We start from the raw sequence: 18,149 nt of genomic DNA on the forward strand, positions 1-18,149 counted from the left end.
GTAATTCACTTTAAAAAAAACACAAACCAAAGTGTTTTACTTTTTTTAGCCTGATTGATGATGGTGATATCTGTGAAATTAGCCTTTTTCACATTTTCAAATGGTATCACCTATTATTTCCTTATGTTAAGATTTTTCAAGGGACTATGCATAGATCACCACCCGCAAGTCAGACACTAGCATAAAATGATGTATCTCAATTTTCTCTGGAAAGATAAAATACTCTTAAGAAGAAGAAAAGCTTTCAGAAAAACAAAGAAAAAAACCCACCAAAAAACCCCACACTTTTTTGCAGAAGTTCAATTTGTTATAAATACACATAATTGGAAACTGTTTGGTTTTCAGAAGTAATGAGAAGAGAAAACACACAATTATAATTGATTCGTAATAACAATTAGCTTTAGATTTGAAGCATCTTCAAAGAAGACTAATAACATATGCTGGTTTAGAAAGGACTGCAGAGAAAAAAAATAAAAAATCTATTTATATGGAAATATCTTTGTGTATATATAAGTCTAAATACAAATATATGTGTGCACAAACACACAGAGGCCTCATTACATTAATTTGTTTAATTGACTCTAACTTCCAACTACAAATGTAATTCTGAGATGATTTTCATTTATTGTGCAATTGGATAAGAAAAGTGGCATATAAAATAGACTTTAAAATTATTGAAACAGTGAATTAGAGTTTGAATCTAATATACTGTGCTTCACAGACCAAGTAACTTCAGCATTTGTTATCCCTAATTATAGAAAATGTAATGTATCTTAAAACAGGATGCAGTTCAGTAGGGGTAAATAAATAAGGATATGGACATCAAATTAACATACTCAGCTTCAAGAAATAAACCTTGGACTTGAGTTATATTATGCAAGAGATTAATTTAATATAAACCAGTGTAGCCTAGATTACTCACAATATAAACTTGCATTTTGACCTTCTCATTTCAATCTAAAATAGACCAGACATGCTCTCCATTTCCAATTCTGGCCTCTACTTTGCTGATATTTGAAGCAGGTTTTTTAACAGCTGTGTTTTAGTGGAATTATTATTTTTATTTTACAGATATCAAGAGAAAGGACATAACACCTCTGCATTATTCCCTGAATGCGTTCCTCATGTACTGCATATGTCATATTTGATAATTCATTTGGGCATCTAGGGGTTTCCAATATAAACATTAAAGGTTTTTTTTATCTTGCTTGAATTATTTTCATTCTATTCATTAATTTTCTTATGTAAATTAAGATCAGGGAAAATGACAATATTTTTAATTAAAATAATGAATAAGAATTATGTATTAGCATTCAATTTAATGTTATGATGAAGGGAATAAACAGCACTTTACACTCTTAAGTAGATATCTAACTTTTGGATTCATTTTCTTGTATTTTTTGAAATGATAATTCATATACTGGGTAGAATAGGGTTCCTCGCATATATTCAAAGCTTAAAAGTAAAATTCTATTATAGTATTCATATAGAAAGGACATTATAAGATATAATTTCATCTTTTTAGTTAAGTACTGGGTGGTGATTACAGTTAAGAAATTCAAGGCTTTCCAGATACATAGGTAAAAAGTGAATCATATCTAGCTGGTACATGGGAATAGTAGAGATGTGATACAAGCAGTGTTTTCTCAGCAAAGCTCGTAACCATCTGTTTTACCTCTTTGTTTATCTGGGCAACATCAAACACATAATTAAAAATTTACATTCCTTCAAATAATAGAATTTCAGTCAACACCATGTTCTTCTTTGAGGAGGAACTTGCTTTAAGAATTCTAAAATTTTTTGTCTTATAGTAATTTCTCCAAATCGCATCCACTCATGAGTTGCCATGACCTATCTTCACAATTACCATGGTCTGTCTCCACACCACTACACAATGTAATTATAAAAAAAGAGATGCAGTTATCAAAAGAACAATCAAAAAAGAACTTGTCTCTTCAGAAACCATGAGAGTAACATTCTGAATGCACAGTAATAGTGACTAATTTGTTTATTAGTGGTATGATTAATACAAACCCAAACTCCTAATTTATGCAAAGAACAGCCCATTTAGCAAATGCCCTTTTTTGCCTGGGGTGCAAGGACTCTGGATTGTTTTAAAGAACATTCCACCAGAGAAGAAATTCAGCAATGAAATGAAAATTACATCAACCATAAACTGATTACAATTAGTAGAATAAATTTACTCAATCCTACCTTTTTAACATATTTATTGAATGGAAAATCACCATTACAATGTACTCTGGAGAAAAAGAAACCTCATTTACCTAATGAATCGCATACTAGTTCAGCATCTTTAGGAAGAAATTGATCATAATATGTAAGTTTATTTCACAACAGAGAACAGTATTCATAGGGAGTGTGCTTATTTGTTTGTTTTACATGGTTAGCATCTAGTGCCTATCACCATTAGAAAACACATACTAGTTTTATGGTCTATTCAGCAAAATATAGTCTCCTTGACTGGAAATTGTGGGAACCCTGCAATTCTTCATTGCAAGAACCTGACTGAGATGTATAATCTTTCAGAAAATGGACTTGGAGAACTACAGAGGGCCGTTGTCAGCAAAGTGATTATTCATGTCCCTTGCTACTACCACAGATTTTAAGTATTATCATATACTGACACCTTCAACTTCCTGAACATAAAATCCCAAAGCATCTCCTAACTAAACAATCTGAAGGCCAAAGAAGTCCCTATCATTTTCTTAAGAAAGTAATGCAGTGGGAATGAGTAGTCTTCCATATGGCAAATCACACATGATTCAATGAGCTTCGGTGTCAGTCTTCATTCAAATCTTTCTTTCAAAATTATTGTCCTGAGACACTAAGAAGTGTATTAGAAAAAATACAGATCGTGTACATTCTGTAGGTCATAAAAGCTCAGGAAATTTCTCTGGTTAAATACTAACTTAGAATTAAATGGTTATATTACTCCTGAAAAAATTTTTAACAACAAAATCATGCACCATGCTGCAAGGAGGGAAACTGCTTTAAGAAGTAAATATCTCAAATAATGTAACTGAATGAACATTACAATCCAATTTCTTAACAGCACATATAAATGGTATGACCCCAACTGGGAAAGCATTAAAATGAACAATTCCAATTGCAAGAGATGACTGAAAATGTTAGATAATTTTTCAGATTTAATGATATAGTGGAGACCAAATTTGTCTGGTTTAACAATCATCAGATATAATGTGGTCCAAATAAATTTCCACAGTGATGGAAGGGTGTGAAGTTCTGTTAACAAGCTATAAACAGAGTGATCATCATGAAACAGGAGAAAATTAAGTTTTTGAGTCAGATGCAAAGTTTGCAATCAGTTAGCTCACAGTTACATAAATTCAGATAGGCATACCTTCAGTAATCTGCAGGATTAAATAACTATATATCATTCTCTGTTTCATATGTCTCAGAGTTATATGGCATTTATTTCCTCTAACTATTCTTTTTCTTTCCTAAAAATATAGGTTTTACAGTCTCTGGCATTTAACTAATTTTGACTAATAATAGTTTGGCAAAACTTATATATCTTAAAGTACTCTGTATTAAATCTGTTCATCCTTACCATCACAAGTTGGGAGTGGGTGACTCCACCAGTGATTTTTTTCACATAGCAAAGGCTCCTCATGACTGAGCCTATAACCTGGATCACAACTAAATGAGACAGTGGAACCTATAGAGAAGTCATGTCCATAACGACGTCCATGCACTGGTATGCCAGGATCCAAGCAAGAGTAAGTATTAACAGTTACACCTAGATTAAAAAAAAATATAAAAAAATAAAAAAAAGGAAAATAAAATAATTAAACAAAGGACCTATAGATTTTTTAAAATTAAGTAATTGGTTGTGATGGTTGTGCGGTGAAGGCTTATCTCCCCTTTACAGTGAATTATCTTTCCACTATTCTTCTCAGTGTTACCATTAAAAGATACTGTGGGGTGTGGATCACTTTTACAAAAAATAAGATTTTATAATGAAATTCAAGAATTTATTTATAAAGAAATTTCAGGTTTCCTTTCCAACTTTATTTAATTGAAACTGTTTATTCTTTGTAATAAGTGCAGATTTTCTTTTTTTGCTGTTCACATTCCCAAAGTATAATTTCTACCATTTAACATTATTCAGTCTTTCTAGGAATTTAGTATCTTCATTGCCAATCTTAATCTAGTGTTCCGGATCTGTTAGGATAGCCTTCTTTCAAACTTCCAAATGGATGAAAACCTAACAAAATCATCACTTTTTCATAATGCAGAAGATTATACAGATTGACATTTGTGGGTGAATGCTAAGTAATAATTTTGGTATAATATTAATTTTTTTTTTCAATAAAAAGCCTGAATTTTACATTCACTGTAGTTCAAATCAATCCAAATTTTATCTGGCAATATCTCCCCTATGCATGTTAGTTTTTGTACCCTTACAGTGGCCAGGAATAGTGAAAATTGCAAAAAATAATGTTAAAAATTAATAACATCTGGAAATTTTTGGTAATAGTTCCAACAAGTAGAAGTACAAGCAACATGCCAATAACCTTTACAAAGCAAATAAGATAGCAATTACAGTAAAATATTATTTCTCATATAAGTAGGAATTATTACAACAGAAGTTATATTTAGAAAGACAAAATGTAAACTGAATTATAGTATTTCAACATAGGAATTTTAATAATTAATGAAGTATGAAATATTACAGATACTTTCTGCAACATAGTTATATGACAATAATAAGGACAAAAGAGTATTTTTATGTCAGAAAAAAATCATATAGGCAAGTTTTTAGAATCCTAAAAATCCATAATCAACCAATTCCATTTCTTGATTTTCAGGTCATTATGAAAACTGCATTTCTATGTTCAGTTAGAGCTGCAGATACATCAACCAGAACAGTCAGGTTTTTTCTTAGTTTTTCATAATCTTCCTGATCTCATGCCATTTTACATGCACAAAAATGCACTGTATAAAATTTAAGAATATTAAGACATAAAAGCAACCTCCAGAAGAAAGGCATTTACTTCTCATTCTCTCTCATCTTTTGAGTCTTAATGCACAGAGCAGTGCATCAGTGACATTAAATATAAATAAAAGAAGTGGTCATCTCTTTTGCACTTTAACATTACTAAATCTTTCTCAGATTGGGAAATAACAGGAATTTAGCCAATATGATGTCTGTACATGACTAGGGTAAGCATTGAGGGGGAGGGGAGATCAAATAATACAACACAGAAGTACTTACTTTCATAGTGAATTTTGAATCCATTGTTAGAACGACTGTTATCAGTTGTAAAGAGAAGATACATGAAATTGCTACTGCTAAACAGAAACTGTGGGACCTGTGTACCATTGTAAGAACCCAGAAGTGGAGATAATAGGTTTGGTCCATCATGAACTTCCAAAACATCATAATTCAGTTCAGTCTGAAATCTGTAATTGTGGAAACACACAGAGGCACAAGTTCAAGAGACAGTTAAAACAAATTCAATAAACCCATATTTTTAAAACTATGCACCTTTCCTGAAAATATTTTTTCTCCACATATCTATTTTTCAATACCATTGCAATAATATTATTTATCCTATATCATTTATGCAATAATAAAATTTCGAGTTAGTTCTTTCAAAAGATGAGAAATAAATTTAAACTCCTTGAGCTGGTTTGTATGGCAGGAAACAAAAGCTAGAAACAGTTTGTTAACAAATATTAGTATTACTTGCATAAGCTATTTTATAATATTATAATTTTTCCTTTGTGAATAATTAATTAAATTATATGGAGGGCATGTTGATGCATTTGGCAAAAGTATCGAGGTACTTTGAGTCACCAATGGCTCATAGTCTTGAGTTCCTACCTTACAATCATCTATAAGCAGGGATAGAATTGTTTGACTCTGACTCCACTGGCTTTCTGCCAGCTGAGACTCAGTCCAAAGTAGTGACAGAAGTTATTTGAAGAAAAACCCACAACTAAAAATCCTTTTTAGAAAGCACTAAATACAGTATGTGTGCTCTCCCTATCAAGGAAAGCTGAGTGTGATAGTGCTGCTAGATATCCCCTTGCTTGTCTTGTTTTAGATGGTATCAGCAATTCTAAACACTTGCTTGGTGTTTCGACAGTGGCTTATCTCTTTCTTGCTATGACAGACTTTAAATCAATCATAATGCTTTTTAATGGACTCTGATGGATTACTGAAAAGCCTTTCCAGAATTAAAAAGCAACAATTAACAGCAGGATCTTACAACGACCCTTAGATAGTCTTAATTCTCTCTTTGATTTACTTAGACGCCAAATTCAGCTTGGTGAAATCCATTCAAAGAATTGTGTGAGTAAAGCCAGTGTACTGAGGAACTCGATATTTCAGTATTTATGTCCCATGAGTCTGAACCTAAAGATCTAAAGGAGTCTGGCAAAAGACAAGAAGACAAATTAAACCTACAAAACATGTATTTTCTTTTATCGATGTTCTGCTCCCACTAAATAACATATAAAAGAGCACAGAACTAAAGTGACAGGGAGTTACAGAAATGAAGTGGGATAATCCTAGAAGCAGGAAAACTGAAAATTTTGGGTTTTGTGAGCTCCCCCAGTAACTCACAATGACATTCTGCTGAAAAGCTACTAGGAAATTACTTGATCTTTCCAATATTTTCTTTTTTTTCCCTTTTTTTTCCACCAATCCGTGCAACACATGAGAAATCTTGGAAACAGTTCATTTAGTCTTGCTCAACTTTCTTAGCACCTATATCAACAGCATACTTGAGACAGAAGGTGTTAAAAGCCATGGATCTGATAAATGTAATGCAACTAAAGTCAAGTTGAAATTAAGTTGAATCTCCAAAGACATAAAGAAAATCCTCTCAAAACTACTTAGACTATAGCACCACAAATATCAGAAAAAAATATGAAGATGAAAAAAATCACCCATGAAAGAAAATATAAGAACTATTTTTAAGTGAGATGAACTGGAACAAATTTGAAGAGGGCATTATGTTCAATGCTTTTGCTTGGTCATTTAGCTCAAAAACTGGTCAATTTAAATTTCATTTATAAATCTCATGCTTATATCAGTTTTTCCTTCAATATCTTTTCCCTTAATGCTCAACATATCTGCTATATTTACATACATTTTTTCCCTCGATGTAAGAAAAGAGTAGGGGCTTTTAGGAAGCTGAATAAGAAATACTCTGTGCTCATGCAAGACCCTTCCAGTGTTCTTTCCTACTTAATTGATCATTATTGTTAAATTAACCTGAATGTCTTAATTGCTATGTCACATCTAATCTTATGAAGGACTCACAAGCAGACCGGAGTGAAAAAAGTTTTAACACAGGAGATCTCACATACACTTTTTTAAGGAGGCCTTATTTGAATAAATAAAGGTGCCTGAATATTTATAACACACATCTTTGTTTCTAAGAGACACCCTTATCACCTCATTGCAGTGTCAGGATTTCCGGCCGCACAGTAAACACTCAATAGACAAACGTGACTAGTACCCCAATCAGTAGTTTGCTATCAGCATCTCTCACATTTAAATACTCATAATTCGGCTTCATGATAAACACTTCATTATAATCAAGAATGGCATTGCCATTTCTCACTTCTGTCATTTCAATTGAGCCTAAAAACATTCTGATTTATAACAAAATATCAACAGATTATCTATCTTAGATAATTCATTGTAAAACAAGAATAAACATTTAAAAAAATACATGCACCATCATATAACAATATATGAAAAAAATTTATTTTCTGCATGCCAAAAGCACAAAAGTTAATAGAAATTTTTATTTGATTTGTCTGTAGATCTTCTTTTCTCATGTCTCTGTCTCCTTGGCACAGGAATGGTTTAGCACATAGTCATGGAATCCAGTACCTCGCTCCTATCCAATGTGGTAAGAGAGAAGATATTGGAAGGTAGGAAGATTAAAAGGAAACTACTCTGCTAGTGGGAAACTTAGAAAATCCAAAAATTATTTAAAGGTATAGATATGTACAATAAATATTTATCCCTGACCAAGAAATTAAAAATCTTTCAAACATCCACAGATATTGTGGAAATTTTGGTATTTGCACCAATAAAGGCTATAAAGAGTATGTGTGGTTCTCAGGACAAAGTTAAAAGGCAAAGAAATAGGAAAAATATGAGAGTTTTTTTAAATCATAGAGGAAAGTCATTTGGCTATAGTTTGAAAACAGTGTATTTCAACAAAATTATAATTTTCTCTTAAGAAAGTGCAGCTGAAAATTTGCAAGCAGAAGCAGCAGAAAAAGGGTAGCCAAGACTAGAAGGAGCCTTTAAAAAGCAAATGCATAAATTACTCAGAAGGCAAATTTAAACTATGTGGAAAATAATAATGTCTAAGTAAATAACGTAACAGTAGTTTACAAAATGTTTTCTTTCATTACACTATAAAGTTTTATTCCATAATTTAATTTTAGAAAAACTTCTTCTTAGCATCCAGACACATAACTATATATATCTAAGTGCATCTGTGTGAACACACAGAGATGTATTTTTAAGTGTACTTCTGCACAGAGATACATAAGAGTACACGTTTAGCTGCAAGTGGGACCTCTCTGGATTGCTGCATCTGAGCAATATGTGTACCAGACCAATTCTGACAAGTGACAAGAGTATCAAAAATGAGCAGCAATGAGAAAAAAAGTGTCATAAAGAGGATAGAAGCTTTCTCTGTGATCCAAAGAGACCACATCTTGTTCTTTTTTGATCTTTCTTACAAGAGTAATAGAGGTTGTGCAATTTTATGACAAGGCATTAATGTATTACAAACAAAAACTGTATGCAAGAGAGTGTCAGATTTAGTAAAACTCAGGTTCAAAGAAAGAAAATGCAGCTGGCATTGTATTTTGCAAATATAAAGGCAAATGCTTTTTACTTTGAAATGACATTCCACGTCAAATATGTAGTTTAAATTAATTACTGAATTAAAAACCAACTACTTGAAATTATGATTTTCTTTTCAAAAACTTAACAGAAGTTTCAGCAGGAGGGAGTTATTCAATTTTTTATTGTAGTCTAACTGGCAAAAATTTGGTAAATCATTATTTTAAGTGATACATTAGTGATTTTGGAAGACTAGCTTTCATGTTATAGTAAGGATAGAAAATAAGTAAAGTGTACATATTACATGTCCTTTGATTGTTTATATTGTTCCATGTATATTTTATTATAGAATAAGCTATAGTAATAAAAAAAGGTTTCAAAAATCTTATCACAATGATGGATTGTACGAAGAGAATATGAATTTCATGCCTTGCTAAAAAAAACCTTTTGAATTATATTAAAATGACGAAATACCTTCTTTTAAGTCAAGTGTGAGCAGGCCTAGTCAAAACATGCTGCATAAATATAAACTAAAAAGTACTTGTATGATATTTGTACACTATAATTTTGATAATCAATGGCACTTTTTTACTGGGTTTTCATCTAATTTTTTTAATATTTACGATCAAAATCATCTAAAATATAAGAAGAATAGCATTCTTTATTGAATTTTTTGTCTTGGTTTCTGATAAAAAGTTCAAATTAAATGCCAACATCTTACTACCATGAGAAATATAAGATGCTTCAGCACATTTCAATCCTTTGAATAAGGAAGGGACCTTAGTGACAGACATCAGTCTAGGAAAGGTGGAATGCTGCAGTAATTTGGGGACACTGGAACTCTATCCTTAGAGCACACAGTCCTTTCACAACAATAGTTCAGCTGATATGATAATTAAATATTCAGAGTGGGGAAAATTATGACTGCATTTAATTTAGTTTTCAGAGCTGATTCAGATTTTCAGAGTTGACGATTATGTGATTTTGTAAGAAAAAAAAAGAACTTAGCAATTATAATTCATCATAGCAATATAGTTAAAAGCAAATGAAACATGCTAATATTTAAAAACAGACAATATTTTTTACTGGGCTAGTCAGGTTTAAATATGGTAGAAATTTCAAAAGCTTTTCAGCACATCAAAGTAGAAATTACACTGAAGATAATATCTGTGCTCTGAAGGAGTTTCCAAAAGTCCTACGTGATAATAAAATAACTTGTTTTTAGAGATAATGGAAATTAATGTCATGATAAAGCTAATAACTCCTGTTTCCTGGTAAAAACTGGAAAACATGAAGAAAGAAAAACATTAGCCAAGACCTTTCGAATGTAATTTTGATAGAGTGTCCAGGTTCAGCTTCTATCACCCACTCACAATTCAAGGAATCTTTATAATACCCTGGCCAGCCTGGAGAGAGGATTACTCCACTTGGAGATGAAAAATGCCCACCACATGGAGCTAAAAATGAAACAAAGAGAAAGGTAAATAGTACAGAGTTATTACGTGCAATTCATATTTACCAATTTCAATATAGGACAATTAGAATGAACAAATATTGAAAATCCAGATGCAGAAAGATGCAGTTGCTTGAAAACTGACAGGCTCTGTGGTGTTCAGAATTAGATGGAGATAACTGAATTAAGACCTTAAAAAGATTAAATAAACTGCTCAATAATCCTGAAAAAGGTTTTTTCCCTCCTGTGTTCTTATGTGTATAATACATTTTCTATGTTAAAGAACATAAAGGAAACACAGTCTACGAAATATCATTATTTTTGCTTTTAATTGTGAACAGAGAGTCTTGAAAAACTTGCTGACGTTTCAGCTGAGTTTAAAGCTAGAAATCAGTGAACTGTTATTTTAAATTTGACATCATGGAATCCACTGTCATACCACATATATTTTGCTTGGCATGTTAGCAGTTCAAATTTGTCATTCATGAAAAAGGCATACTTACCATTCTTACACGATTTGTTGATATTTTTTGATTGGAAAATATACATAAATATTGCAATATATACTTCTACAAGCAGTACTCATGTAGAGGGGAAAGATCACCTGCTTCAGCCTGCTCAATAGTTTGCCTTATCCATCCCAGGATACCACTGACCTTCTTTGCATCAAGGACACATGTTTAACTTGGTGTCCATGAGGACACCCAGGGCCTTTTCCATTTAGACAGGGAGAAGAAGCATGTTACTTTGCAGGAAGAGAAGGCTGCACCATAGAGTTTCATAACACCATGGTTCCAGTGGCCTTTATGAATACAAGGCTACTCAAAACAAATCCCAAAAAACCCCAAAAATCTATGTCACAGTTAGTGTCACAGGTAATGATGCATATCACTGTATATCACAAAGAAGCTGGAAAGGTCTTACTGTACCGTTGACAAACTAGTGTCTCTACTAAAAATAGTGTAAAATATACAGCATTTTCTGACAAAAATAAGGCTATTTATTAAATTTCTGTTTGTGGTTATTTCACCTAGCAGAGCCTGCAAAACATTTTGGTTGCTCATTTTGACAAGGTAGAACAGTACATATCATTGTCTATATTATTCTGAACTTCTCCATTACAAAAAAAATAGATTAATTTTGCTCTCTTTGACACAATTTAAAGTTGAAGAGCATGAATTATTACACATTTGTCTGATCTTTTTTCTCAGGAGAATACCAAGGCCCTATATTAAAATGACAAATTGCTGTAAACAGGTTTGTTTTGGTTTCTTTTTTTTTTTTTTAAGGACAAAACGCTCCATCTTTACAGAGTTCAGAATTCAGTAGGTTGCAAACAATTCTAAATATGCAGATGCATGCCTCTTTCTTTATTCACTGATGGATTTAACATGGGCGTTTCTCACCTTTTATCTTAGAGTCGCTTTTTCATACTACCTTCAGTATAGAGTATCAGTGAAACAATAAGTTATTTAAACTCATATTTACCTCAACAACCAGAAGGTTAACTCTAGAACATTCATAATCTCTACATATTATTGTATAGGCGCTTTGAAATATTCGTAATACATGTAGAGCCTACAAACTACAAAATATATTGACAAGAATAGGAACCAGATGGCCTCATTCTGAGCCAGCACACTCCATCGTTACAATACAGTGTTACTAAACTTGTACAAAGTTCCATATTCTCACCAAATTTTCATGACACAAATTGCATTTAGAATACAAAAAGCTCCAAACCTCTGTTATAAAATATTCCTATGAATAGTGCATTAAAAGTAATGCACACTGTGAGATTGCCTAAATTTGGAATGATTTCTCGATTTTATTAAGGAGAGTTTTGCTGCCAGCTTTCCTTAAAGAAAATGTTTCTTATCTGTCCTCTGATTGTGGCTCTTGCAGATAAATATCAAATGGATTTTTTTTGTTTGACTTTCACCATTACATGCTGATTTCCTAAACCCAGGAGTACTTCCCTTCAGAACAGCTGAGCTACTGAGCTTATCTTAAAAAGCCTTGTATTTTAGAAAATAAAACTGTCCAGTCATCGTGCCAAAGGATTGTTTCCGTAACATTTTTTACACTGATTTTAATCCCCTCTTCATTCTTATATTCCTGTTTGATGGTTGTCTGACAGATTCATACCCAGTGTTCATGTGTTCAAAATGAAACTCTAGAAATAGAGCACAACTAGAAGTGGTCATCAAGCAGAATCTCTTTATCAAACACAGGTCTATGTCAAATAGTAAAGAACAATTTCAGTCTGATCTAAGAATTCTCAAAAGTCATTTGTATTTATTTCTTTGTATAGCAAGGTGCATGGGTCGAAACAGAAAATTTTCCTACGTGAGCAGGAAAAAGGCTTTAGGATAACAGGCTATTCACAGAAACACTAAACATCTTGTAGATTCATAGTTTTAGAAATGTTTGTTTGAAGAGCTTATCTCTAATGCTACAGAATGGCAGGATATTAAGCCCTACAAGAGTTATGCGGGAAGGCCAAGGTTAGAGCTTCCACATGGGTACAACAGCACAATATTAGAACAGATTACGGGAAAATCCTCCATATAACCCTCACACAGGAAAGATGAAAGGCATGAAACTCAAAATCAACAGGGAGCAGTAAAAGCAGGATCTCTTCACTAAAAAAACAAGCCAGGAACCAGGGATGCTCACTTGTGCACATGCACATGCACACAAACACACAGAGTTAGTGCCTTCACAGACGTATCCAGTTCCACTTGAGAAAGCTGACCAGGACTGATTTTGCTACAGGAAAGGGATTGGTGACAACAAAGTGACTGTCTGAGCTGAAACAGAATCCTGGGCTGTGGGCAGGGCTGGGAGGAAGTCCCAGCAGAGGCTAGCCAGGATTGCCCTTTAAAACTAGTATATTGACCCTGTTAATCTGCACCAGATTATTAAATAGCTCCCTCCTATATACTGTAATTTCTGACAATTCTGAACTGTAAGGAAAACTGCACAGCAGTCACATTCCTAGTCAGTATGTGGAGTTTATGCTTTTGACTTGATATATATGACAATGAAATTATCAGGTATATGTAGAGTTTATATCAAACAGCTTATATCAAAAATTTCTCTGTTTTACAGACAAATGTGTACGCAGTCAGTAAAACTTCTGAACACCCTAACAGACCAAATTAAATTGTCAATTTAAAACCCTTTAATCTGCCTTCCAACTTTATTATAAATTTTAAAAATATATCTAATTCTACAGCTGATAAAAACCATCTAATTCAAATATACCTGTGTCTCAAACTTTAAGATTCCAATATATTTTCCACTCAGAGTGTCAGACTACCTGTGAATCATATTATCATTGTGCATAGACAGACACTTAAAAATATTCTCAGTAATTTAAGATTTTAATGTAACATTAAAAATACAACCTTATTTTTTATTAGCAATGTTGATCAGATCCATGATCAACAGATCCATGAACCTTATAATAAAGAAAAGGTACTATGGCCTATCCTGTCTAGTGAAACTGACAGACCTTATATCTATGAAACAATAATCATTCATCACAGAAAGTAAATATGGCTGCAAAGCATATTATAAGCAGTTGCACTAATGCATTAAAATTGTTCCAATTTTGTCAGGAAGGCAGTTTCATAGTGAAAATAAGAACTAAACTATTGTTTAAAGTAAAAGCTAACAAACCGGAGATTACATTATCATTGATTTGGTTTTCTTTAATCATTACAAATAGCTGAATTAATTTTCCCCCTTTAGGTACAAAAATCCTAGAATATAGACAAGTAATGAAGCAAAGATCATATTTTAGTGTCAGTTAGTATAAACAAGTCAAGGGAAATATGTATAACAGTGTGATTTTAGGTTGCTATGTATGGAAGTACTTAATTTCTATAAAAAAGAAAAATCAATTGCTAAGAGAGTCTTCCCCAGCCTAGAGTCACTGTAAATAGAAGAAACACAACAGAGAGCTAAAACATCTTAAACAGTTTTAAATACCATACCCAAAAGAGATCAACATCTTCATTCCAATCTAATACTATATCAGCTATAACAGAAGCTTTGTGCTATTCATTTGCAAAAATCTCAACTTCATTTGGTGGCAATTGGAAATGCATTACATCAAGTTCTCCTGATTTAGAAAGAAATATTATACATACCTCCACACTTTGGAATAGGTCCACTCCACATTACTTTTCCATCTACTAGCATACAAGTAATTGTTTCAGTTCCTTGTGTTTTAATAAATCCTTCTTCACATATAACTGAAATTGAGCTCCCCAGCTGAAAGTTATCACCAAAACGCCGAGCATTGATTGGCACTCCAGGATCTGGGCACTCATTGTGTCCAAATGCTTTTTAAGAGGAAAAAAGAAATATGGTAGAGGACATAGAACTCTTGCAAGGAAGATGAGATTTTTAAGATTTTGTTCACTAGTAAGAACAAACAATGTATATTAGAAAACTGAAGGGAAAAATAAGAATCAAGAACTTGCTCAAAGCCGGAAAATGCAAAACAGTATAAATAATTGCTTAAAATATGAAGTTATAACAGCATGGATCTCAGCTTGGACAGCTTGTTGCTGGCAGATTTCAGTGATTGCTAAATTCTCCTTTTTCAACAACACTCATCCTATTTAATGTTAAAATGGGACAGAATGTTCCTTCAGAAGGGCAGGGCAAGCATTTATGTATGATACAAAAACTTTACTCATCTTTTGTAAATGTAATTCACCATCACACCATTTGAGCCATACTGACTTTCAAGGGCTTTATCCTACCATAATTAATTTTGTTTCTTGTATTTAGAGGTGGTGAACAGTGAAAAAAAAGGGTCATGTTGGCCAAAGAAAGAAAACTTGAAACTTTGAACATTTAAAGTTTAGATCTTGAAATTAAAAAAAATAATTTCCCTGTATACATGTAGATACTATGACAAAGACTGTTCATATCTTTTACTGCAGAATATACCTTACTTTTGGAGAAGAAAGACCATCTTCCTAACAGAAATTAGCAAAGTCATATTTATAGCATTATTAGATTATATGTAGTAGTTAGTTATTGTATTTTGTTGTTTTATTGATGAAGAATACTGCACATACATCTTACATTTTTTAAAATGTTGATTTTTTCGGTGAGAACAAATATCCACCTTCCTTATGTATGATGACTGCAAATTGTATCTTCCTAAACATATTTACATGTGGAGACATCAGAAACTACTAAGTCCTTAAAAAGATGATTTTCACTTTTTCCCCTGAGGTTTTACTAATGTGTCTGCTAGACAAAATATATACAAATCCCCTAATGATTTTTTTTAAGTAATATTTCAATAAGTTACTAGAAAGATTTCTCAGATGTTCCATTACAGAGGTATTTTAAATCATAATAACGGATAAGAGAAAGCATTTATTTATCGACACTTTGACTCAGACAATGCCATATATACTGGGAATGAAAAGAGTGTTTTCATTGAATAATTGCCCACCATTTAAAGATTGCATTAAAAGTAATGCAATCTCATACTTTTTCAGAGGAGTTACAAAAACTTTTCCAATTCTTTGTTCACAGTCATCACTTTTAGAGAAGCATTAATTGTCTGTTTTTCTTACTACTTTCAGACAACCCAGAGATAGATTTTCAATATTGTTATCTATAAATGTAGATAAATGTTTACTCCAGGTTTAGCTTGCTTGTGTGTGACACCAGCTTATTAAGGCTGAAAAATCAATTCATTGCTCTATATTTCAGCTCAGGAAATGCTGCCACTGCTGCTCCTATGTGATCAATTTTACTGCGTAGAATGACTTTGGGAAGCAAGATAGTCAATCTGTCCCACCAACAGCAGTCACTCGTAGCTTAGACTGCCTACAATTATATTATTCAGTGAGCCAGATTCCATCTGCTGATACTTCTAAAAAGCTTCATGGTGGATCTGTAATATTAAATACTAGCTCTAGGCTGAAAAGAAAAAGAACACATGGGTATATGATTAATTAATATTTTACTTATTATCAAAAAATCAAGAAACCACAGAAAAGTTCCTTATGAACTATTACACGTAAAGAGGAGATACAGTTTTTCTGGCATTTATCTTCATCAACTATCATGACTGTACAGGTATATAAGGCAATATCTGGAAAAATCACAGATCAGGAAATATAATCACAGGTCAGGGCAATGGTGATATTCTGCTTTTAACTAAGAAGTATATTAAAATATGCATTTAGCATTAAAAAACAAACAAAAAGCCAAACCAAAACAAACAAAAAAAAACCACAGAGGGAAGAAACTGCAGAGATCTCATGAGATAGGAAGGCAGGTATCTAGCTAATCACAGCTCATCTCATCTAAAGCCAGCTTTGAAAGGTCCTTTCAAATAGGACTGGAAATGAATGGTCCACTGGCACAGTTAATTATTTTGGGGGATTCCCCTACCAAGAGTTTTAGCTGGTAAGTATAGCAATGACTTTGAAGTAAAGAGAGTATTTTCAGAAGAAAATATCAGAGAAAAAACAAAACTTAAGGGAAGATAAAATAATAGCAATATATTTCAAACTAAAAACTATTGTGAAAGACTATTTAAAGCTATGTAAACAAGTGGCTGCTTATTCAGTACCATCACACATAAACTCCTACTTCTTTCTTGTACACTACCATCTGAAGAGTTCTAGCTTGAGAAGTAGTGAGACTGAAAAAGTCTTAACAGGAGCAACTGGCAGGAAAATTATGTTGTGATGAACACACTATAACACAGCAATAAACCACACTAAATCAGTTTTTGTATATAAAAACATCATCTGGCATTGTCCATGTTTTGGTCCACTGAGCTGAAATGACTGGAGTAATGAGGCTGATGTCAGAGGCCCATAGTTTGGCCTTTGTCAGGCTGCTATGTAATTCATAATGTTTTTTTGCTAGCACAATTAAACAGCTGTAATAAAAAAAAGTAACAAAAATATCTACATAATAAGAAGCAGCAGGTCATTCAAGCTTATTCAAAGATAATTGCCCAGCACTATACCCCAATCAATGAGGAACAGCTCAAAGAAGTTCACAGCAAGCATAAATCAAGCAATCTGAAAGATGCTTTCCACCTCAAAATACTCATCCACCTCAGCCCAAAGGAAGGTTAGCATGAGTCTGGTTTGTGGAATTTCTGCCCATGGAGGACCTAGAAACTTTTGAGTGTCCTCTGCATTAACTCCTTTGTCATGGAAGTAAATATGCATTGTCTGTCACATGGCTTCAGTTGTCACACTGCACTTTAAGTGTGCATTTCATCTGTTCTAAACTAAGCTAGAAAAACTACACTGAAGCAAAGAGGCTATATAAATTTATTTCTTGTAATTTATGTGACTATATTCAATACTTTGTCTAGCTGTGTTTTCCATAATTAAACAAAGATATATATATATATGTATAAAGTGGGAAGCATTCATAAAGGAGTCACAAATATGATAAAAGGCTCATACTTTCCTTGAACTGAGTAGTTCAATGCATATAGCTTACTACAGACAGGATTAGGGGATGACTGACTTTATAAATATCTTCACAGGCACCAGAAATATCATTAACAGCTCTTGGGTTTGGGATATAAAGGGGAAACAAGAAATCAGGTGTAAGTATGCATTTCCATAGCAACTTAAACCAATGCAGTTTTGGGTTGCTATGTCCCTGTGTTCTGCTGCACCTAGTGAAACATTCCTCTGCCTCCTTTTCCAAGCAGAAAATCACAGCCTTTCAGTTCCTATACCTTTGATTGTATTATCCATTTTCATGTCACATATTTCTATGATGTAGTCCCAACATTTAACTAAGTAGGAA

The 18,149-nt window shown here is 32.8% G+C and overlaps 1 protein-coding gene across 1 annotated transcript in view; it reads right to left on the bottom strand.

Moving 5' to 3' along the window:
• The window catches only part of CSMD3 (CUB and Sushi multiple domains 3), a 577,112-nt gene that overhangs the window by 224,811 nt on the left and 334,152 nt on the right, over positions 1–18,149 (bottom strand). Inside the window, exons 16-19 of the mRNA XM_030971761.1 lie at positions 14,483–14,677; positions 10,188–10,326; positions 5,261–5,448; positions 3,593–3,781 (exon numbers count right to left, since the gene is read on the bottom strand). Coding sequence (XP_030827621.1) covers positions 3,593–3,781; positions 5,261–5,448; positions 10,188–10,326; positions 14,483–14,677 — 711 coding nt within the window. The remainder of the gene's footprint in view (positions 1–3,592; positions 3,782–5,260; positions 5,449–10,187; positions 10,327–14,482; positions 14,678–18,149) is intronic.

This window comes from Camarhynchus parvulus, chromosome 2 (genome assembly GCF_901933205.1).
Source record: "Camarhynchus parvulus chromosome 2, STF_HiC, whole genome shotgun sequence".
Classification (NCBI taxonomy): domain Eukaryota; kingdom Metazoa; phylum Chordata; class Aves; order Passeriformes; family Thraupidae; genus Camarhynchus; species Camarhynchus parvulus.